General features: G+C 44.0%; 1 protein-coding gene across 8 annotated transcripts in view; it reads right to left on the bottom strand.

Moving 5' to 3' along the window:
• Positions 1–23,846, bottom strand: part of MTOR (mechanistic target of rapamycin kinase) — a 119,477-nt gene that overhangs the window by 2,753 nt on the left and 92,878 nt on the right. For all 8 annotated transcript variants that reach the window (XM_070260934.1, XM_070260931.1, XM_070260933.1 and 5 more), the window contains 22 exons: positions 23,180–23,305; positions 22,951–23,082; positions 19,243–19,358; positions 18,009–18,126; positions 15,377–15,628; positions 14,598–14,698; positions 13,820–13,916; positions 13,431–13,529; positions 12,991–13,113; positions 12,629–12,811; positions 12,076–12,210; positions 11,681–11,855; positions 10,211–10,346; positions 9,433–9,580; positions 8,680–8,802; positions 7,413–7,495; positions 6,234–6,306; positions 5,604–5,678; positions 5,081–5,216; positions 4,495–4,560; positions 1,932–2,012; positions 1,574–1,654 (listed from right to left, as the gene is read on the bottom strand). In XM_070260934.1, the coding sequence (XP_070117035.1) occupies positions 1,574–1,654; positions 1,932–2,012; positions 4,495–4,560; positions 5,081–5,216; positions 5,604–5,678; positions 6,234–6,306; positions 7,413–7,495; positions 8,680–8,802; positions 9,433–9,580; positions 10,211–10,346; positions 11,681–11,855; positions 12,076–12,210; positions 12,629–12,811; positions 12,991–13,113; positions 13,431–13,529; positions 13,820–13,916; positions 14,598–14,698; positions 15,377–15,628; positions 18,009–18,126; positions 19,243–19,358; positions 22,951–23,082; positions 23,180–23,305 (2,659 nt within the window). The remainder of the gene's footprint in view (positions 1–1,573; positions 1,655–1,931; positions 2,013–4,494; positions 4,561–5,080; positions 5,217–5,603; positions 5,679–6,233; positions 6,307–7,412; positions 7,496–8,679; positions 8,803–9,432; positions 9,581–10,210; positions 10,347–11,680; positions 11,856–12,075; positions 12,211–12,628; positions 12,812–12,990; positions 13,114–13,430; positions 13,530–13,819; positions 13,917–14,597; positions 14,699–15,376; positions 15,629–18,008; positions 18,127–19,242; positions 19,359–22,950; positions 23,083–23,179; positions 23,306–23,846) is intronic.

Genomic DNA, 23,846 nt, shown 5'->3' with positions numbered 1-23,846 from the left:
CAGGGTTTCAACAGTTCGGATCCTGGGCGCAGAGATGGCACTGCTTATCAGGCCACGCTGAGGCGATGTCCCACATGTCACTACTAGAAGGACCCACAACTAAGAATATACAACTATGTACCAGGGGGCTTTGGGGAGAAAAAGGAAAAATAAAATAAAATTAAAAAAAAAGAGTTTTGAAACTTGTCTCTGTTTCCTCACTTCACATTCTCTTCAACTGCTTTAGTCTGGCTGCCAGGCTCAGTGCAGCTCTAGAAGGTCACCAATGGCTTGGAGCCATCCTTGATCCCTTGTGTCCCATCACCAATCCTTTTGATTTGACCTCCTAAAGATCTGTTGAATCCATCTCCACTGCCACCACCCTAGTTTAATCACTGTCTAGCCTGGATGACTGTGCCAGCTGCTTTTTCCCCTTTAACCCATTCTTCAGCACAGCCAGAGCAGGCAGTATTTCACAATACCAACCCATCCAGACCCTCCTCCTCCTTCCCCACTCCACTTAAAACCCTTCAGTGGTTTCCCTTTGCCCTTAGGATACAGGATGTAGATCCTGTATGATCTGGCCCTGGCCCACTCAGAGTCAAAACATTCTGCATTGTGCTCCTCTCATCTTGCTGCTCCTCTTATTTTGCTTTTTTTGGGGCAGTCAGGCTGGCCTGCTTTCAGACCATTTTTCTTGCCCTACTCCCTTCCACCACAGGGCCCTTGTATAAGCTGTTCCTTTTATCTAGAACAATCTGCCCCTAATTAACTCCTCTTTCAGATGTTAGCTCACAGGTTGGTTGCTTAAGGAAGATTTTCCTGAACTACTGAACTTAAATTCCCTATTATCATAGCCCCGAGTCCCTCTTTCCACTTAATACAGTGTTTCCCTTTAGATTCTGAGCCCCACAGGCCAGGGATTCTGTTTTTACCAACACTGTTTCTTCAGCTTCTAGCACTTGAAGGTCCTCAATAAATAAATATACCTTGACTACAAAACTTAGGCCCTAATGCTAAGCACTTGGCATCCCATGTCTCATTTGAGCCTCACTACCTTCTGAGGGACGTGTTCTCATCACCTTCCAGATGAAGAGACAGCGCCCAGGGGTTCCACAGGAGGTGGTGGAACTGGGGTCTTTGGCTTCCCGACTCCCACCCGTCATGTCACACCATCTAGCCAATGTGACATGTCTCCTTTCCAAAAGTAGGCATTTCTTCCCTTCCACACGCTCCAATCCCTAACAGTCACCAAAGTACAGACAAGCAATGAGTCAGAGGGGTCAGACTTGCTCTAATATCACGCCATGATGGTAAAAAAAATTTTCCTGATTTTGGCTGACTTTGGACCCAAGAGAATTTTACTTACCTTTGTTAAAAAGAGACTAACAACATTACTTAAAGTAAGTTCATTGGTCATTAGAAAGAGAATCAGAGAGAGTCCTTAACTGATGGCCTCAGAGACACTCCAGTTAGCTGCAGAGCCAAAGTTTCGGCACCAGCACCACCGGAAATAGGGCTGACCACCCACTCAAGGAAAGGAAAGTCTCTCAGATTTTATGTTCCTTTTAAGTAAACACATATACACACTCACCAGTGAGTTTATCTCGAACCCTGTTAATAATTTGAATAGCTTTCTTATTTAGGGCCTCTGGTTTCACCAAACCGTCTCCAACTGGAATACACAAAAGTATCAATAACAGTAAGATTGGATCATCACAACAGGTTCAATGGATGCTTTTGTGTTTCTCAAATATTCACTTTTGTAAGTGTTAAGCAATTCTTCCTTTGTGGCTATCTTTGTCCTCAGAATATAATGAGAAATTCACGAACCTTTTCTGCTCAAAGGGGGTTTTGTTGCTTCATCTTATTGACCCCTCTCATGGTGCAACCCAGCTGCTATTTGCTTAATGAGCTGGTCATTGGTGCAATTCCTCAGAGGTTGGACTTACTGAAAGAATGAATAGATTCTGGCACTGTGGTCCCCGTTTTCTTATGGGCTGGTTCCCCAAGTTCCACACCATCCAAAATTTCTAGAAGGAGAAAAATCAATTAGCAGAAAATTCAAAAATGCCAAGAAGCCACTGTTTGAAGGTATTAGCTCTAATTCTTCACATACCATACTCCCTGTAGCACTTGCCCACCTATCTCAAAGGGGAAAGGAGAGGGGAAGCATTACGCTACTCTTTATTTATTTAAAAGTTTTTAAATCTGCAAAGCATGAATTTTCAAACAAACAACATGTCCTGACATAGAGAATAGGAAGATGAGTCCAAGACCTGGTGACAAAACTTGTTTGGTTTGACAAAAACTGATAATCATATAAAGGAAACTAGCTTTCAGTGGGTCACACACATGAATCAAGTCTTATTCCTCAGAGAAATTTATACATGAATTATGGGCACAGAAAGTCCTCAGGCTTTAGGGTCACCCTCCACTGACTGTGGCCTTCAGGAGAGAACAGTCTAGAATCAGAATTATGAAGTTATTTATACATTGCCCTTGTACTCCACAGGCCTTCAAAATGAAGCTAGTGATGATAATACTTTTATTAATGACCCCCTTGAACTTAACTTTTTTTTTTAAATGGCAGAATCTTTTATTTATTTATTTATTTTTAGGAAGATTAGCCCAGAGCTAATATCTACGGCCAATCCTCCTCTTTTTTGCTGAGGAAGACTGGCCCTGAGCTAACATCCGTGCCCATCTTCCTCTATTTTATATGTGGGACACCTACCACAGCATGGTTTGACAAGCAGTGTCATGTCCGCACCCGGGATCTGAACCGGTGAACCCTGGGCCACCGAAGTGGAATGTGCACACTTAACCGCTGCGCCACTGGGCTGGTCCCTGAACTTAACTTTTAAGTCACATAAAAGCAACCAGGTCCTCCACCATCTGGTGCCACGAGAACTGGCTGTCCTGATTCCCCTCTGCATGCCATAGGCAGCATACAGGAGTCACCCAATAATGTATAAAGGAGGTGAACCCTGAGAGTTAAACCAGTTCATCTCACACTTTGGATGAGACCAGTTGTCTGCACAAGGTACCCCAGACACTGTGGGTGATTCGGGCATCATTCACAAATCCTGTTATGGTGTCCAAGGTAGAGTCCACACGTGTTCCTAGATGACACTATAACCCAGGACCCCAATTTCCTGCCCAGAACACCCTCTTCCTTTCTACCTATCCAGATTCCATCCATCCAATAAGGCTCAGCTTACATTCCACCAACTCAAGAGCTGCTCCCTTAACTAGTGCAATTCAGAGTGATGCCTCCATTCTCTAAGTCTCAAAGCCTTTTTATTCCAAACCAAACTGTGGCACTCGACTACACAGTGAAATGTACTGTTCTCTTATCATTTCATATATATTTTGGTTAATTCTATAATGTGATTCTGTGCTTCTTCAGGGCAATCTCTGTATGTCACATTCTTTTTTTTTTTTTGAGGAAGACTAGCCCTGAGCTAAAATCTGCCAATCCTCCTCTTTTTGCTGAGGAAGACTGGCCCTGAGCTAACATCCGTGCCCATCTTCTTCTACTTTATATGTGGGATGCCTACCACAGCATGGCTTGCCAAGCGGTGCCATGTCCGCACCTAGGATTCGGACCGGCGAACCCCGGGCCACCAAAGTGGAATGTACACACTTAACTGCTGCGCCACTGGGCCAGCCCCTGTCACATTCTTTTTGCCCCCCTAAACATTATTTGGCTTATTAGCTAAGTAACCAGTTGCAAATGTTCCATAAATGTTTGTAGAGAACATTTACTTTTTTACACCCCAACAGTATTTCCCAAAGAGCGAACCGTGTATGCCATTGTTAGATGTTATGAGGGAAAAAGGGGCAGGCTGGCATAGGGAGACAAGGGGAAGGCTAAACAGCTTGACTCTAAGACCTCTGAGAGCCTTCCACACTGGGTCTTGGAGGGGCATTATCTTCCTGGGACCCTGTTCTGTGGACCACACCCTTGGAAACAATGTTTTATGTGGTGTTCTGGCTCCTCAGGCAGCAATATGAGTGCATTTCTGCAGCTTCTATCTTCCCACTTCTGAGCTATTAAGAATGCTTTAGGATCAAGGTAATACAGCTAATAATTATCACAATCTAGACACCACTAAAGGGCATGCTAAATACTGGCTAATATTTCAGACCTATTTTTATATGTGTTTTTACAGATAGATTAAGATCAGATAGTTTCATCCAATTTCTGAGCTGTACGTACCCACTCCATCCTGAGAGGCAATAAAAAAAAAGCATGTTAGGTGCTAGGTGCTCGGTAAATATTTCTAGACCAAGTTTTGAATAAATGCCTATTAGGTAATATTTTAGCAGTGACAGAATCTCTGCCAATCACTGTTTAGAGCCTCTAGAAAAACATGTTCACTTCCTTCATGTTCAGCACCCGTTTCTACTGTAAGTCATGCTTCCTGATGGCAATCACGAAGCTCACCCTGTTCCAGAAACACTGCACAAAAGGGGACAGAACCTCCAATCTCCCATGGATGTACCCACCTACTGACTGGCCAGCAGAGTAGGAATCTGTCCTCGTTCGGGACCGCTTGTTGCCTTTGGTATTTGCTAGGCAAACAAATAAAGGGAGGATTAAAAGTGCTTCAAACTTTGACTTGAAAGAAACTTGGTTGACATGATATTTTCTTACAGTCATAAAAATATAATTTTTTCAAAAGCTATAACCCCTAAGCGAGAACCAAAACCATATTAGTCAGGAGTAAGTGGGCGGATGTGAGTGTGGGTATCCAATCCTGAGGGACACACTGTATCATTGAGTTGGACTTAGACAATGTAAACCAGATAACATAACCCCAAAACCAAAAATCAGTAAGGTACTTAATTTATCCTGAAAAATATTTTAATTAATATCTAAATCAATGACTGAAGTTTTCTGTTCTAGTTAATAAAAATACTTGAAATTCATTTCCAGCCACCAGAGCCTCTTTGTGAAAATGTAATGCAAGAGCTCAGTAATGTATCTCAGGCTCCAGGCTTGAAGACCGATAGGTTAGTGAAACGTAGCGTGTCAGATATTCCTAATTTGGGAGTATGCTGACTCCAGCGCCCAATACTTGCTAATACTCACTGTCCATCAGCCTCCAGTTCAGCAAGGGGTCATAGACAAAGGCTTCCAGCACGGCCATGACACTGTCCTTGTGTTCCCGAAGCACTTCCATCACTGTGTGGCACGTGATTCTGTAGTTGCCATCCAGACCGGTAACCTGCAGAAGGGCCAGAGCCACTCACCACAGAAGTCACTGACACTGGCATCTTAAGGCCTAGCGACCAAAAGCAAGTCAGGAGCTTCTGTCACCCTCACTTAGGAAGCAGGTACAGGCCATTACTGATGTATCAGGCTGAGAATGTCTTCAGAGCAAGGGGTCAGGTCAGGACTGTGATTCATATGAAATAAGGTCTGGTGTGAAGAATGGTTAAGACTATCAAAGATTGATCATTTCTAACACAATGGAAAATACCAGGAAATGACTACAGAAATAACTCAGGCGTTTTGGGGAACTGATGAGATCTAACAAGCAAGTCTGTCTTCAGAGAGGGTCATAACTGTATTGGCCCCGTACCAAAGCAGCTTGTTCCCAATATCCACTCACCTCCATAGCATTGGTCAACATTCTTGTTAGTCTAAAAGGAATCTTCTCTGGGAATTTCTCTCTGGTCATAGCAACCTATAGGGTAATAAAGGGAAAAAACCCAAGTCCACTGGTTAGATAGTTTTCTTCAGCTAAAGCCAGGCGAAGGTGAGTGGTTTTCCTTTGCATCACTAGCACCGATTTCAATTAGTGCACAGAAATGAAGTAGCTTGAGTTTAGTGAGGGGACTTGTCATAGAGATTTCAAAGATAACTAAAAAAATAAAAGAGAGAGGAAAAAAAAGAGAGGGAGAGAGAGAAAAGGGAGAGAAGAAGAAGAAAAAAGAAAAAGGCAAATGTGCATGATGCCCAGGCCTTTAAGCAGTAGGGGGTGTGGAGGATGAGGATTCTGCCACTCAAAGAGCGTGTGTGAACAGTGGCCCTTGCCCCAAGGAGGGTTAGAGTCCAACTATACTGAGTACCAAACAGCCTGGATTTCATTTCTTAGCTTGACTTTCTATTGCCTTGATAGGAGAGGCAGAGGTGAGGATAATGCATTTTGGGCTTAAATTTGCCTAAATGGTCAGAGGAGGGTGAAAAGTGGTCATCCGGGAAGGTGAGCTTTATGTGGTATTTTGGAACATGCGTTCACCTCAAAGCAGTCCCCAAAGTCAATGTGCAGGATCTTCCCACTCAGCCGGTCCAGCATTAGGTTGGATGGGTGTCTTTGAGAAATAGAAGAGAGACCAGGGAGGGGTCAAGAGAGCAGCACTGATGAATAAATCAACACGTATATGATACTCTAGGTCATGGGTTGGCAAACTATAGCCCTCAGGCCAAATCCAGTGCCCCCCCAGCTTTTGTAAATAAAGTTTTTACTGGAACACAGCCATGCTCACTTGTCTGTGTATTGTTTCAGGCTGCTTGTGTGCTACAACAGCAGAGATGAGTAGTTGTGACAGATCATATGGCCAGCAAAGCCTAAAATATTTATTATCTGGCCCTTTACAGAAAAGTTTGCCGACCCCTGCTCTAGGCCTAAAATGAGGATTTATCTGTGTGAATCATAAGTTGCCCCCTGATACCATGATAATTTGCTTTCCCAAGGTCTTTGTTCACAAGATAAATCATTTCTGGCAGTGCTGGCATCTCAGAGTGACAAGGCTCTATCATTACTACTCAGCACCTACCACAGGGCCTCGTCTCCCTGAGCCCCTGGGCCAATCAGGCAGGATCATTTGGCTTTTGTTAGCAGGCATTCTGCTAGTTTTTTAAAAAAGTAATTTATTATTTTTGTGGGATAAAATTATTTTTACTCTCAAAGAATTGCATGAGACACGATCTCAGGAGAAAAAGAGTAGAGAACTAGTTTTTAACAACGTTCTAGTGAGTCAATATCTGAATATTCCTAAACTACTTTTTCAGTCAGTACATTTGGGTGAAATTTATTATGCAGAAATATCAGGAGGATCTACTTTGGTTGGTTTCAATTAAGGAAATAGAATTATTTATCTTAGCATAGTGATGATTGATAAATGTTTATTGAATCAATAAAATCGATCAGATTTAATATGGTTTTTAATATATTAAACCAACCTATGGAGAAAGTAGTACCCTTGAACTATGGTTTTTCTTCTCTTTAGTTTGATGTGTTGTTCTGTTGGCATGGATAATAAATAGGGGACTAAGGCTGATGCCGCAAAAGAGGCCTAAAGTACAAAATACAAATATTTACCAAATGCTCATAAATCTTACTGAAAAACAAAATGAAACCATTCAAGAAAACTACAACGGAGAAAGAAGACTAAAGAAACAAATTAAATTCACTCACCTATCTCCCAGGCCCAAAATATACCCAACCATGGACATGACTGCTAAGGAGCGGGTATAATTGGTTCTTCGGTCAAACCACACCTAGAACACAGGCACACATGTAAACCAAGGCTCTGGAAACTTTAACTAGTTTCAACATAATTATACTCCAATCAGTTGTTTTCTTATATTCCATCAATAACCAGTTGGAACGTACAAGGGAATGAAGATCTCATTTACCATTACAACAATAATAATCTATGCTCAGAATAAACTTAATTAGAGATGTACAGACCTTAGATGAATAAAAAAATTAAACTTTGCCTAGGATTATAAAGACCTGAGTAAATGAAAACATCCACTTAAGGAAATTCACTTAAGATTGTAAAGATGTAATATCCTCCTGTATCATTTGATACAGTTAATATAATTCTAATAAAAATTCAGTGGCATTTTTTTGCGGGGGGGGGTGGACTTGACAAAATGATCACAAAATTTATCTGGAAGAAAAAAAATGAAAATAGCCAACGAGAAGAGACTTGTATTAATAGTATGGTACTTGAGGAGCAGTAGGCAGAAAGATCAATGAAACAGAATAGAAGCCCCAGAAGGAAATCCAAGGACATAGCGGAATTCAGTGTAGAATAAAACCAGACTCTCTTACACAGTGGGGAAAAGAATGGACTGTTTGATAAATACTATGGTTTTGGGTAACCATCTTAAAAAAAGAAAATTTAAATCCTAATCAAATTCAAAACTGGGTTAAGGATTTAAATGTAAAAACAAATCTTATAATTAGTACAGGAAAATATATGTAAAAAGATATGCAATCTTGAGGTGAAGAGGGCCTTTCTAAATACAAAGCCAAAGGTAGAAACTTCAAAGAAAAGGATTAGAAATCTGATAACTTCTAACTTTTAAAAATGTCTATATATCAAAAACAAAGCAAAACAAAAATGGCAAACCAAGAAACATACCATTAACAAAATAAAAAAAAAAACAGGAAATTTATAACATATATGAAAACGATTTAATATCCTTAATATATAAAGACCTCAAATATTCTCATAAGCAATGGGAGAAACATTAAACTACTAAATCTATATCTGCTAAATTGGCATGGCTCACTCATTTAATTTTTGTTATAAAAGACTGCACATAACCAACAGCTAATCACAATAAAGACGAATCCACCAGGTGTGCATGAGCAAACGGGAAAGCCATTCCTGACAGGACTGGGTGTGCCGAAGGGCAGAGGTGTGCATTAAGAGGCGAGTGTGCCATACCTCGGAGCTGGGGCTTTTCAGCCACAGCAGCTTGGCCAGGTCGTCCCCGGCTGTGTTATTGACAGCATGCTCAAACACCTCGACCTTCTGCATCAGGGTCAGGTGATCGTAGTCCGGAGCCATCTGCATCAGGACACAACCATTCTGAGAAAGCAGCCCAAAACAATCAGCTTAAACCCAGGAAGAAATAAGGCTCTGGGTCCAGACAGAGCTGGGTTCTAATACGACCACCTTGGCCAAAAGGAGAAGAAAACAAGAACGTTGCAAAAGGAAAAACAGAGTGGCTACTCTAACCTGATTTCCACAGGAACTGCCAGGGCCTAAGGGTAAAACATTAGGCCTCACCTCAGGACCAGCCTACTGGCGTGAATGAGGGTTTAAGGTTTTGGGTAGCAAGCAATTCTCTTTCTTATTACTTACACATTGACTAACCATTATTTTTCCATATGGTCAGTGCTCTGCATACCTCTGGCTTTTGGAAGATATTACGTTGTCTGATAAATAACACTGTCCAGTCTCACCTAGGATGATGAAAACCTAATTTCTATGCTATAGGGTCCTGTTTCTTGGAGAAGGTTATCTGCTTTAGGACTCACTTCATTAAACCTGCTTCAATAGCTAATTTCTTCAAATAGATTTTTCAGTGATGCACATATACAGAAGAAGGAGAAAGTAGCTTTGTAGAGATTCCCCGACTTGTGAGTTTTGCCTCTAAGACATTAGAGGGTTGGGTTTGGCAGCCTCAACACATACCCGCAACATGATGCGATGCTCAATGTTGAGAAGGATCTTCTTTTTCTCCCTGTAGTCCCGGATGAGAGCATGCAGAGTGTCACAGTGGGGGACCCAGCCGATGAGGCCCGAGTTAGTTGATAACGGGATGACAGCATATCTCTGGATGCTGGCACCCACAGGAAAGCATGGTTATTGTATGGTAAACAGAGTACACCTTTGACCTGCTCATGACACATGCAAACTAGTTTTAATGAATTCCCCCGCACAGGGCTATCTGAGGTGTGTAATGAGGGACCTTTTGTGAAGGATAAAGCATCAGGTAAAGTCAAGGCACTGATGGAATGAAAGCAACATCAGTCCTCTCAACCTCCTTAAGAAACTCATTGCTTTGGGGGAGTAATCCAGTGATTATTTCTAAGCCTAAAATAATCTCTCAGCTTAATTTTAATGTTCTTAACAGAAAGAGAAGAGAGTACTGAGGATAGGAAAGGTTTGACTAGGCTGTAATCCCATGAGGGGCAAAACACATCAAATTTGCAGACTCTCCAGTCTAATGGTCACCAACTGTCCCATTGTGGGTCCTCTGGAGGTTGTTAAAAGCATTTCAAGTCCATGAAAGTACCCTAAAAATATGGAGAATTTTTCTCCTTGTTTGACGCCTTGGCTATTGATGACTTCCTGTTGGGTACATAATTTTATAACTTATTTTGTAAACGTACACGACTACATGGGAGAGATGTAAGAAAAAACTAGAAGACTTCTCAAATCATTGCTGTTATCACGGCATCCTGAATACCTGAGGTTTTTCCGAAGAGATGTTGGGTCATTGGCCAAAAGAGTGTTAACCAGGCCAAAGAGCTGCATCACTCGTTCGTCCTGTCGTAGATCTTCATGGCCCTTCAGGAGGAAAACAAACTCATGCCCGTTGCTGCCTGTAAGGAATGGTGGGAGCAATTGGTGTGGGTCAGAGGGTCTCACACCTGTTAGTTGGCAGACCACCACTGTATTCACAAGATCTTGCAGACTGCATATACCTTCCCTGTCACACTTTCCTTACAAACAGAAAAAAACACTCCCCCTTGAATTGATGAAAGAATGGTACTGCTTTTGATGGTCCCCCAATGAGATGCTGTTCAAGTGAAAAACAAATAAAATGAAAAAAAGGTCTGTTTTTAAGGACCAGGAATGGTTCTGCACAGAGATGGTCATTCTATAGGTTCCCCTCCCCATCTCATTCTCTGCCCTTCTCTTTCCTGAGAAGCCTGACCCCTAGAGACCGTATCACCTAGGCTCCCAGTTGGGCCTGGCCAATGGGGGCACTGGCAGGAGGTCAGAGGGTGGGAAGAGGGGGAGGTCAGGGCCTTTGCCCCTGACAAACAGCCAGGCTACAGTTCTAGGAGTAACTGTGTCCCTATACCTAGGCTACAGCACTGATGGATAGCCTCTCCAGGTTACAAGCCCCTGATGGGCTCCCTGCCCTGGCAGGTCTGGAGGGTGGGGGTGAGTAATAGCTTCTCACTGCTGGCTCTCTTAACCCTGCTCACACCTTTGCAAACCATTCCTTCATTAAAATCTCTTTAATTAAATGCAGCTGAGAACCTGACTAACCCACGTTTTAGAAGATGCCAGCCCAAGGACAGACAATCACCTATGGACCACAATTAATTGGTGCTGGTGAATAATCACTGCATTTAAAAAAAATGAATCATTATTAAAGGCAAGAGCACTTAAAGTGCCACCAGAGGACCCAGGCCTCCTGAAACTATCCTAGATAGGTAACAAACCTCACTGCAAGAATTCACTTCTCCTTAAGTTTGTTCATTTTACACAATCATTTCCCACAAAGAGAGGCTGTGATGATAAAAAAGAACAATCAAGAGCCCAGAAGCCCCTCCTTCAATGTAGCCTGTCAGCCTTCACACCTGCGTCCAGATGCCTCCTTGTTGGCCACATCAGTTCCCCAACAGCTGCCTACCACTAGTTCCCCCTGCTGCGTGCCTTTACAATTCTCTTCCGCTTGTTCTTGTGCAGGATTGTTAGGCTTCACTTAAACAAGCACAATTCTACGAATAAACTAGGAGTACCAAGGAGGATGTAACAAGGAGAAATCCACTTGTCCTCTATTCCTTTCTTGATAAACACGGGAGAGATGGAGCATATAAAAGATTTGCAGTGTGAATAGCAAGCAGTAACTTCAGAGTAGGGGAGGGGGTTCACCCAGGGTAGGAGGGAGACATAGGTGGTAGAAGTGCACAATGGTCCTTACCCATAAGTGTCAACTTCCGGGGCCTCTGCTTGGATGTGATGACTTGCAAAGACGGTGCTATGGACTGAATGCGAATGATCGGCTGGTTGGGGTCATAGGTTCCTGGCACAGCCAATTCGAGGTCCCGGCACATCAGAAGTTTTGGGGAAACATATTGCAGCTCTAAGGATGTGAGCTGTGAATAATTACCACAGGGTTTAGTTTTCTGCTTCCAGGGAGGAATTTAAATGCATTCTAAGTGTTTTTCAATGGATCGCTAATAGCAATGACTTGTCCTAAAGTCCACACATAGAAATGAAACCAGGTGCTTGGGCATGAGAGTTAGAACGGTCACAGATAGTACAACAGAAAGGACGATAATGACAGTCAACCCCGCTACAACCTGAAGATCCTACCTGAGGCAGCTGCTTTGAGATTCGTCTGAACACATGATAATAGAGGTCCCAGGCTTGAGTGAGATCCTTGACATTCCCTGATTTCATATACTTCCTGCACCACTCTTGGGCCTCCATTAAATCTCGACCATACGCCTGAGAGGGAAAGGAGGGGAAATATGCAAATTGTCAAGGTGTCGACTAAGCCTCAGGGCTAAATCCCCTGAGCATGCAGAACCCCTCAGGAGCACACTATGGCTAGAAGGCATCTGCACGGATTGCTTAGCAAGGGAAGCTTTGCAGCTCCCCAGTCCTGAAGCTCCCAATCCTAGGATGGACTGTTAAGTAAAGTAAGGTTAGAGGAGAGATGAAATGACCTTAGGAGGAGACTTGTGGTTTTCCAGTTAAAATTTTGGGAATGTTCTTGTAAGTTAAAGACAATTAAATTTCTAGTGTTTTTATATCCTGTGATCTCCACCAGAGTACATTTTATTCAAGTCAGTAGAAAGGCTAGAGGGAAAGGAGTCTGATAAAGGTTTTGGGTCATGTCATTTCATGCTTTTTTATCTGATACCTGGTTAAAGGATGTTTCCTTCAGAGTCTGGGGTCCCCGTTCCATCATAGCATGCAGGGGCTCCAGCACCTCAAACATGCCTTTCACATTCCTCTCCCCAAAGTACAAACGCGACGCTTCCTCCAGGCCTTCATGCCACATCTCATGCCAGAGGATGGCCACTCGGATCAGCTCCTCACTCACCTGGATCAAAGAGGGGAAGGAGAGAAGCACCAAGGATAAGCTAAACTCAGGAAGGCCTGGCCTGGAGAAATAGGAGGTACTCTTTCTGGCAGCCAGAAGGACTATGCAGCACTGTCGTGAGGAAGAAAAAATAATCTCACTCAAGACCTCTGGCTAGGTGACCAGGGCCAGTGACTCACCATCATGGCCTGCTGGACCAGGGTGTTACTGTGCTCACACATGTTCTTCAGAATCTTGTTGGCTGCGTTGTGACGGGCTGTGGTGGTGGACTTAGAAGCCACAGTCAAGGGGTAGATGAGGGCCTGAGGCAAATACAGAAGCAACATTTGCAAACAGATGTGTGAAAGGAGCCTGACTAACTTTAAGGTGGATGTGAAAATAAATGGTAAGTATGCTACTGATACTCATTTGAGGCTACCCAATCTTGGGGGAAGCTCTTTGTTTTCAGGAAGACCCCTGGGCCACTGGGACTGCCACTGGGCAGACCCTTCCAGGGGCAGGACAGGATCCGTGGCTCCCAGTTCCTGCACTTGTGTCTCTAGAGCAGCTTTAGGAAAGGCTGAGCACCAAATCAGAAGGTCAGTTATTAGATGAGAAACTGCCCAGGGTCTCCACATACCTGGGGGTGGTACCGACCAATGTCTGTGAGAAGCTGGTGAATGAGACGTCCCACCAAGGGCCTGGGTGTATCAATTCTTGCAATGAGCTGAGGTATAACCTAGCATACAAAAAGATACAGTAAGCAACATATGAGACAAGCAAACAACTCCAGTTGTTCTTCTGGGCAACAACCAGGTCTTACAACTTGTTTTGGTAGATGCTGTTAGGCTCTGAAATGGTTAATTCCCTTTAGTTCTCTAAAAGAAACTAGAGAAAATATGAAGTCTTGACCTTGGGACCGATTCCTACTTCCTTACCTTCCTTACCTTACAATGCATGCTGCCTTGCTACACTGAACACTGATTCCAAGAGGAGACAGAGGAGGAAGGAGATCTGACCCACCCTTACCTGTAACCAAGTGTCAATCTGGATCGCTTTCACCCCTTCCACTAAGGCTTCATTTACATCTGGCCAGTGGCCATAATCAAACCATAAGGTGAGGACTCTGGAAAAGAAAAATGAAAAAGTCACAGAAAATTTAGTTTCCCAGCATTTGTCTATTTGTTTTTCATCTTTAAGACTCTTGAGTAGAACTGGCAGGGCCTCAAATCAGTGGCTCTCCAATGTTTGGTATTGGGACCACTTGGGAGTGAGTGGGTGGTGATGGCCAGCAGTACTTGACGAATATGAGGAGAGGGTCATCCCAAGTGAATGATTATTTCATTCCAGATAATGTAGAGGACCACAGTATTAGCTCAGAAATCTAAGATGAACCCAAGGATAATCCTTGCACACACAGAGACACCTGTAGAACAGTGGTAACAGGGTAAACCTGGGACTTAGCTGGCCAAAGATCCCAAAAAAGGAGGAAGCCACCCTTATCACCTGTGGCCTCTGGATTGGCTGGTCTATGCCATTCAGGCCTCTCAGAGTTGCTTCTAAAAGATGAAGGGATTTCAGTAATACTGCAAGAAGCAGATGGGCTTCTTCCTCCCTACATAACAAACCACATGTGGAGAGTCCTCAGGCCACTTCTCCTTAATCTTTGCAAATGTCACCCACACAGGTGGGGCCTGCTTGGCTGTTCCTCTTGGCTGTACTCATCAGGTGGGGGGAAGGCAAAGAGGACTGGATGTGTAACTTCTGTGTGCTGCCTACCCAGGGGTTCTACCACCTTTCCTGATACCTGAGCGTATCCTGGAGGTTGTTGCCTCGTGACAGCGAGATAGAACGGAAGAAGCCCTGGACAGCAGGGACAGTGTACATCAAGAGGGTTTTGGACAAATCCTGTTGGAACACACATGTGTTAATGACACTCTTGCCTTAGCTTTCTCATCTGTAAAACACGCATAATAGGATACTAACAGTACCTACCTCAAAGAGTGGTTAGGAGGATTAAATCAGTTAATGCATGAAAAGTCTTTGGATTAGTGCCTAGCACATGGTGAACACTCAGTAAATGGCAATTGTGTCATAACTGTTATTATCTTGGGCTAACAGTGGCAGGAGGAGGTGGGGCTGAAGCTCTGAACATGCTGATCTCTGGGCCTGCCAATTGCCCCCGTGAAGTCTAAACTGACAGCTCAAGGGCAGGGGGTGGGAGAGAAGAGGGAGGAGAAAAGGCAGAGGATGGGTCCCGCCAGGCTCTGTCCTCCGAGTGGACCTGCAGATGTGCATGGCCACACAAACACACAGGTACAGGGCCTTAGGAGAATAAGCTCATTCTTGTGGGAAGCGTGACAAGGAACTCATTCTTCAGCTTAGGGCTATGTCAGCTCCCTAAACACAAATATATGCACAAAAGCACTGTCTCAAACAACGCGGGACAGCAAATAAACCACATTTTCTAGCTTGATCCGGCAATTCAGAGTGAAGCTCAGGTTCCTTTGAGCTTAACAACCACTCCATTCCTCAGAATGCCTGGTGACTGGGTCAGTCCTCAGTGGAGGAGGAAGGAAATGGTACCTCAGTGACCTTCTTCTGCAGAGGAGATGGGGTAGGGCTGTTCTCGGTGCTCTCGGCCTCGCTCTCACTGTTGCTGCCCTCAGTGCTGGTGGCAGTGGCGGTGGCAGTGGCTGCTGTGGTGGCAGCAGTGGCCGCATTGGTGATGTTGGCCCCACTGGTGTGACGCAGCTTCTTCTTCTCATCACGGGCTTGGTTCTGATGTTTGTAGTGTAGCACAGCTTCGAAGTTCATCACTGCCCATGCATGCCAGGCCTGGGTGGGGCAAGAGTGGAAGACAGACAACGTGGCTGTGAACAACAGCAGTGGGAGGAGGCTCGGGCATCAGGGGCTCAGAGGAGCGTGAGGCCAAAGGTGAGGAAGAGTGCTGACAGCCCTTTCCTCTCAGTGGTCAGTAGAGCAAAACTCCACTTCCACAAAACACTAGGGAATGGGCATTTTACTGAAGTCAACAGGATTCATGCATTTTGCGGCAAGCTTACTGTATCAGGGGCTGCAGTGAATGCTGTGGGGGAGGGGCACAAGAGGGGCAAGCTATGGTTCTTGCCTCAGGGACCTTCTAATCTAATAGGGGAGCTCACTCACAAACCTAAAGACTGGCAGATTGTGAGCAGGGCAGTAGGACACAGACAGTGGGAATACCAGGATGGGGATGGGGAACACTTCACAGAGAGGAGAGATTTGGGGGTAGGTCTTGAAGAGCAGGTTTTGATGGGCAAGGAGGGGACAAGAGAGGGCAGCAGTGAGGACTTCCTGGTAGGGGAAGAACAAGGAGAAAGATGCGAGTTGGGCAAGCATAGGGCGGTTCATAGGAAACAAACGAATCTGATTGAAGCTTAGGGTACATGCAGGAGAGCACTGACGGGGAAGACTAGCAAAATGGCAGGGTCAGATTATGAGGGGGCTGGCATAGTAGGCAAAGGAGGTCCCATTTCATTCTGTAGGAAACAGAGCTTTACTGGGTTTTGAAGATTCCTTTGGCAGCAGTGTATAAACCAGATTACTCAAGAGAGCAGAGGTCCAGAGGAGTGAAGGTAAAGTCTTAACTAGGTCATATGACAGTGGGAAGGAATGCATCAAGAGCACAGCAGCACTACGGAGGGTGAATCTCGGTCATCGTCTAGCCCTCACACCTGGCCCATGGCCTGTCAGAGAGCTAGTGCCCAATGACTATTTGCTGGAAGAAGCCTTCGGTTCTTATTTGGATAAAGGAGGAACTATTCACACCTCTGAGGTTTTGAGCTGCAGCGACGCTATGGCATCACTGGTAGAGACAGCATGAGGCAGAGTTTGATTTGGGGTCCTGTAAATTTGCAGTGATAGTAGGACATTAAATAATCCACTCATAGTTGGAATTTCTGGATAATCAGGAAATTCCTTTGCATCCCTTGCTCAAAACCTTTCTTTAACATAAATGTGTCCCTTTCCCCACCTAAGCCTTAGGGTAGATTGATCAGAACTGACCTTTATTTGATGAGTAAGAATTCTACAATGACCCAGGTTCGGTTTTCACATACCTTCATTTCTTTAAAAAAAATACTTCCTGTCTATCTGCCATATGCTAGGCAGAGCTGAGGGACATGGTAAACAAGACAGAAACAGCCCCTGCACGCACACAGGGCTATACCATTGACGGTAGAAAACAACATAAACCCAAAAGGACTCACACTAGGAAAAAATTAAAACTGAAATTCCTGGTACCAGTTTTTTTTTCTTATGATTTGTTTCTTTCCTAAAAGTTGAATGAAGAAAAGTAATCTGGTTAGGAGACAGTTCTAATTAGCAAGGTTCCAGCTAATCAAGGGTTTACTGGATTTATTTTTCCAGCCTCGGACCAAAGCTATCCTATAGAGAATCATTATTCTTGCTCTCATGAAATGGGCATTTTTCAGATCAGAATGAAGCATGCTTAAACCAGGATAAGATTTTTATTGTAGATGCTTCTGTGGTCTTTAGATGCAAGTTTGTTCCCAGAGGGATTAATTCACAAAGTATTTGGAAGTTAAGGAGATAATGGAAAGAAATCAATGACACTGCTATACCAAGCAACTATTACCAAGAGGCCCCTCAGAAAAGATATAAAAAAATGAGAATGTGTGCTCTCACCAAAGATGTATACTTCTAAGGATCACTCCTCTACCAGTCAATCACATCTTTTATACATTTTCTAATTCTGTTTATCTTCTTGAAAAATTTCCTCTGACATAACAGGATGTTACCCAGAGCTTTCCAATAAAAACAGAGAAAGTTAAGTTCTTAGATGAGGAGCAGGCAGGGATGGAAATCAGAAAGACGCTGGGAAGGAACAGATGACCCAAGGGAAGATAAAATTCCAGAGATTAACCATATGTCCAGATGTTCCTAGGAAAATAAGCAGCTAAGAGTCTATAAGACAACAGCATTCCTCAGTGCCACACACATAACAATGGTGTAATAAATTACTTCTCCGATAAAAGAATCTATCAATCTTTCGGTATCAGTTAAACTTGTAAGGAGCCTCTGACAGACTAGCTCCTTGCACTCAAAGAAGCAAATTCACAGGATCCGACCAGTGCCACCAGGGCTTTGCTATGAACCACAACTGCGCAGGAGCGCCCCGCCAGGCTGCAGACACCTGCCGCCGTCTCTGCGTTACCTTGTACCAGCTGCGGTCGTGCTCCGTGGCGGCGCTGTAGTACTGCAGGACTTTGGGGATGGTGCTCTCGTTGATGCCCTGTAGGTTCAGCTGCCACTCCCCGAGTTTCAGGAAACACCTGAAAACAGAGAAGCAAGCCCCCATGTGGCTTCCTTCCCAAACAGCCCTCCCAAGGAGAATGATGAATTGTTAGGAGAGCACGGAAGCCTTTCTGATGTTAATGCTTGCCCTCAGGAAGCAACGTGATGGAACTACTAGAATTCTCAATCACATGGAAGGAAAGATACGGGCTTTTGGGATAAATTTTTACAGTATTCTCTCTTCTCCTTGATCTTTGTCTTTCAATGCTAGCAGAAACCAGGTACCTGGTCCTGGGAGGTCTGTATGGACCTATCTATCCCAAATCCAATTTTTGTGGGTGAGAGCTGAGAGAGTAATTTTTCTTGTTGACTGCTATACGGCTTCTCCCTTACTTTTCTCTTCTTCTCCATTCGTTATAATGGCAATGTTAATAGCTATCACTTACTGATTGCTGCTCTATTCCAAGTACTGCTCTGAATGCTTGACATTGCATTCTTTCTATTAATCCTCAAACCAGCTCAAAGCACCCTCAGAAATAGGGACTCTCACTATCCCCCCACCCTTTTTTTTGGTGAGGAAGATTGGCCCTGAGCTAACATCTGTTGCTAATCTTCCTCTTTTTGCTTGAGGAAGATTGTCGCTGAGCTAACATCTGTGCCAATCTTCCTCTACTTTGTATATGGGATGCTGCCACAGCATGGCTTGATGAGCAGTGTGTAGGTCCGCACTCAGGATCCGAACCTGCAGACCCTGGGCCACTGAAGTGGACTGGGTGAACTTAACCATTACGCCACCAGGCCGGTTCCCCAACTATTCCCTTTTTATCTGATGAGGAAACTGAGTCACTGAGAGGTTAAGTAACTTATCTAAAGTCACACATCAATTAGCAGTACATCTGGCATTTGAAAACTCTAAAGCCAGACACCAGGAGGAGAACAGCTCATGGGTGCTCTTGGGCTGCTGAATCCTGGGAAAAGAAGTGGCAGAGACTTTGGAGTGGCACGGTTTGATGGCTGCCTGGGATCCCTACAGGAAGGGTGAGAGAGCTATAAGCCACTGGCTGCCCAAGGAACCTTGACCATTCCCCTTGCTGCAGAGGTTGCTGCCATGGCAGGGATAGAATGTGACTGGCCCTGGCCAGTGGGAACCTCACCGGGCCATGAGCTTGTGCAGCTCTTGCTTGTGCTGCTGGTCCTCAGTAGCAATGGCGTGCTGGGCCTGCTGCTGCATGGTCTGAACAAAGTGCTGCATGTGCTGGAAGGCATCGATCTGTAGTAGGACAAATGCACAGGGAGCACTTGGCACGTGGCCCAACCTCAGGGGAAAGAAACCACTGTTCATCTAACAGGCATGTGAACCAACCCTTCTCTAAACAGAACACCCAAGAACACACGGTGAGGACCCTGCAGGATAGAGGACCAGGGTGTGATGCTGGGAGATGGCTGGGCTTTTCAAGAAGATTCATATTTTTTCAACTCAAGTCTCAGCTCTCCTTTGCCAACTGTAATTACTAGTTTAATAAGCCTTGGAAAAGCTACTTGCCTGGCTACCCCAAATAACAATTCATAGAAGTAACCTGAAACAACGGCTTACTTTACTATCAACACATTGCCGTGGGGGAAATTAGGCTTATGGGAAATTGTTTCAGGCTAGTAAAACTTGAGTATTTGTTTAAAACACTATGGTACCTTGGACACTGCAGCATAGCAAAAACTACAGTTTAAAAAATCTAATAGAACTCTTAGTATCCAAATAAGAACCCAGAGATGGGTGAAGCCCCTCACACATCCAAGTGGAAATGGGAGACGTCACTAGCTAAGCAGACATCTAGTTGAATAGGGTGGCTTAGGAGCAAAATCTTCAGAGCATCCTCAAGCAGGTAGATATATTTACACTATGGGATTTTATACAAAGTAAGCAGAAGGCATTTTGGTTGGGAAGAGTAGAGACATAGGGTCAGAGATCTGGGAGTAAGTTACAAGACATTTGTCTAAGCCAGCCACATCCAGACACACCAGTATCTTGAAACGGAGTCTGCACTATTTTCAATGGGCTTTAAGGATGGAAGACAGATAAAGCATACAAACATCAAAAGCTCAAATGGAAAAAATGGTGAACTCTAACTCCAACAACACTGGATGGGAAACGGATGTGAGAGAATACGAAAAAGAGGCTAAGTGTTCTTTGCTGCAGAAAAGGAGGGAAAAAAATCAACACTTCAAATGAGTTCAGAACAGTCTCCTTATAGTAAATCATATAAAAGTCTTTTTTTTTTTTTTTTTAACAGGAATACGTCAGTGATGATGGCCTTGAAGGAAAATGAAACTCCCTGGTTTTGGGGGCCAGGACCAACCTCAACTACTTTTCCACATAAGGAATTAATTGGCACTAAGAAAAAGGGCTTGACCCAGAGCCGGAATGATGTGACAAACAATTTATCAGGCAGCTAATCCATGTATGAGGACAGGGCAGACACAAAGATTTCCCCACAGTTATTAACAGGACACCTCTCTGCCTCAGACATCTGCCTTCACAGAATCCTGCTATTCACCACTGGCTTTGAAAAATGAACTACATTAGCATCCTACACCTGGGAAGTGATATATGTTCCTTTAATTTTTCTTCTATGAGAACTACACTGACCAGACTTAAATCTGATTAGAAAGAAAAAGAAGAACTGAGAAGCAGTAATAAAAAGATCAATCACTAAACAGGTGACTGACAACCCCAGGTGATTTGTGTGCACGTCACACAGGTGAGGATGGAACCAGGGGCTCTGATGCCGGGTGCTTCCAGAGCCTGCAAGCCATGTGCCACTGACAGTCCAGAAAAGCATTTAAACTCTTTTCGAGAGACTCAATAACGTGCTGAACAAAAAATAAATGGCCCAAACCAGGGAGGCTGGGTATTAGTTTCAATCCAAAGCCCGCTACTAAGTTTGGTAAGTTTACCCAGCAGGGGACAATCTACCTTCCTACTCTCTGGCACGGAGGCGACTTATTTTCAAGGAATTGAAAACGTTCTGTTAAAAACTCCTTTTCTCCATCCCTAGTAAGTGAGGAGGGGAAAAAATGATTCTTTCTTCTTATAGATGCAGGACTGGTCCCTTGTGGAAGCGGCTTCTCTCAGGCCTGGAGTTTAAGCTGGGCATAGTAGTCCTGGGTCCTGATGGCCTGGGTGGTTGGTGGGCAAGAACGATGTTCTTGACTTAGTGAAATTTCACAGAAGGACCAGCCTGTCTCTAGATTCTGTGAAGTGTTTCAATCTAAGAAAACACTGCCTGATGCCTTCCTGCTGAATAGGGTCTGCTTTTCTCACAGAACTTTCATCTGCCTTACGCAAGGCAGAGAGTACAATCCTTGTTTATAGTGGAGGAAGATAAAGCTCAGAGAACTAAAGTGACTTGATCCATAGCACAATTATTATTAAGCAGTTGGTTTTCTTTGGGTAGCTCCTGAACTCTTCTGAAAATGTGAAATCTCTAGCTCTGGACTTGAAGTTCAGAAAACTTTAAATAGCTTTCTAAGTTCTTAATCCATGTGGTTTTATGGTCCCCCATCAGAATTCGGGCTCCTAAGAAAAGGCTATAATCTGTGGCTATAATCACAGGCCAACTTGTGGTCATATGTTGAAAGAAACCACTCCTTGGCTGAGATATTAGCCAAAAGGCTCCTCTGCCTACCTTCGGCAAGACACTCAAAGTCTTGGAGGCTATACATAGGAAGGAAACCAGACTATATTCAGATCCAGCACCTTCTGTTTTCCTCATTTGCCTGGAGGAAGGTCAGGCTTTGAATCAGAACTACTTTGGCCTAGGAGGTTTACAGAGACTATAACAAAATAAAACAAAACCCCCAAAAGCAACAACAAAAGAAAAAAAAAACCCAAACAGCACATTTGGAGAAGGAAACTTGGGCCATTACTATCGAGGTAAACCCCAGTCAAAGACCCAGTGCCTGGGTGCAGGGCTGTTGACCCCACTTGTGGGTGGCATTCACAGTCACAGAGTCAACCATTTCCAAAAGATGTCAATTTCTAGACACAGTCCAAGGCCCTCCCAAGCATGCCTTCAGCAGGGACACAACTGCTCTTCTATCACATCTGTCCAGGGCCGTGGCTCCAGGGGCTGCTCCGCATTCCTTTCTCATCTCAGGCACCACTGTGGGGACCACAACAGGGAGAGAAGGAGAGCTGGGACTCCCTCCTCTGTTTGGTAAGGATGATGAGAGGGGAGCCAAAGCAGGTGCTGATTTTGCCTCCAGGGCCTACTTTTTGTTAATCATCACCATCATCCAGGAAGATCGTTTAAAAAAATAAAAACAAAAAAGCCCCACGAGGAGCCACAGCTATTTCCCAAGGACCTCTCTGTAAATAAAGTAAGAGGAATTCTATACTGGCTTCAAGATGACTTTCCCTACTGGTTTCAGCATTACACTCTGGGTGTTGTTGTTTTTGAATCCCAAATTGATGATAGGAAAGTAGACAAGAAGTCTGAAAAACCAAATCGGTCTTGTGAAAGTTCCAGTCTGTGTTTTCACAAATATGCTATTTTTTGGGGGTACTGAACAGCCCATCTTCTCTTACAGGGCAGAAATTGTGCTTTTTCTGAATTCCAGCACATTCTGGCTGCTAATAAAAATAACTCTGATTATACCCACTGGTTTTATCAATGGTGTATGTGCATCTCCTCAAATATGATTCATTTTTTGAAATCAGTCCAAATAGCTTCCTAACAGGAGCAAATTCCCTGACATGGTGGTTTGGATGCTACTTCCTTTCAGGCACTCAGGAGGCAGTGAGAAGCAGATTGGGTGGGCATTCTAGAGAAACAGTCTATTGTTGGGTGGGTTCAGATACAGACCTTGCGAGCACTCTTCCACATGTTTTTCATGTAGGCGTAGGTCACCTGAGGATGAACTGTTGGCAGAGGATGGTCAAGTTGCCGAGATGGATCAACTCCCAGGAGCAACACTAAGGTTTTATGAGCAAGAGCCTTAAAACAAGAGAGGTGAGGGTATAAACAGAAGCGGCCCGGGAGCACCATTCCCTCCTCAGCCTCCCACCCCACCTGTGTGTTGCAGGTTGCTCACCAGCCTGCCACTCTTGCCACATAGGCTTGCATACTTGAGCCAGGTCCTCATGTCCTCATGAGGGCTGACCACAAGGGAGCGCACCATAAGGATTTTCTGCCAGTCCTCCACAATACGCTGGCAGCCCTGAAACATTCAGAAGTGAGGATTAGATATGTCCTTTGCTGTATCTTAACACCCTGCAAGCAACAGAGAAACCCACCCCGAAACAAAAAGAGATTCATTTTTATGATCTTGACTTTCTCAGGTGAAGGGTGCTGTGAATGAAACACGCCTTAGAAATTTCTCAACACTCAAGAAGCAGCAGAACGCGGACTCTGGAGCTTGAATCCTAGCTCTGCCACTTACCATCTGTGACTTCGGACAAGTTATTTAACTTCCCTGTAACTGATCTGTAAAATGGGACAAAAATAGCACCAACTTCACAAGGCTATGGTGAGGGTTAAATGAATTAAATGATTTAAATTTCTTTTCTGGATTGTAAATAATACATTTTCAACTTTAATTTTTTGCTTCAGTGTCTCTGGTTGAAGATGACTTTCACTAACAAAGAAATTAAATTTAAAATGGATCATTCAAAATTCAAAAAACTAAGTAGAAAAGAAGTTTAAATAATTAAATTTTCAAATGATGTTGTCTGTGAGTTGGCGGCATTTATATTTCTGAA

Source organism: Equus caballus, chromosome 2, assembly GCF_041296265.1.
Source record: "Equus caballus isolate H_3958 breed thoroughbred chromosome 2, TB-T2T, whole genome shotgun sequence".
Lineage (NCBI taxonomy): Eukaryota > Metazoa > Chordata > Mammalia > Perissodactyla > Equidae > Equus > Equus caballus.
The sequence above is the reverse complement of the archived record's forward strand: the minus strand, read 5'-3'. Positions and strand labels throughout refer to the sequence as shown.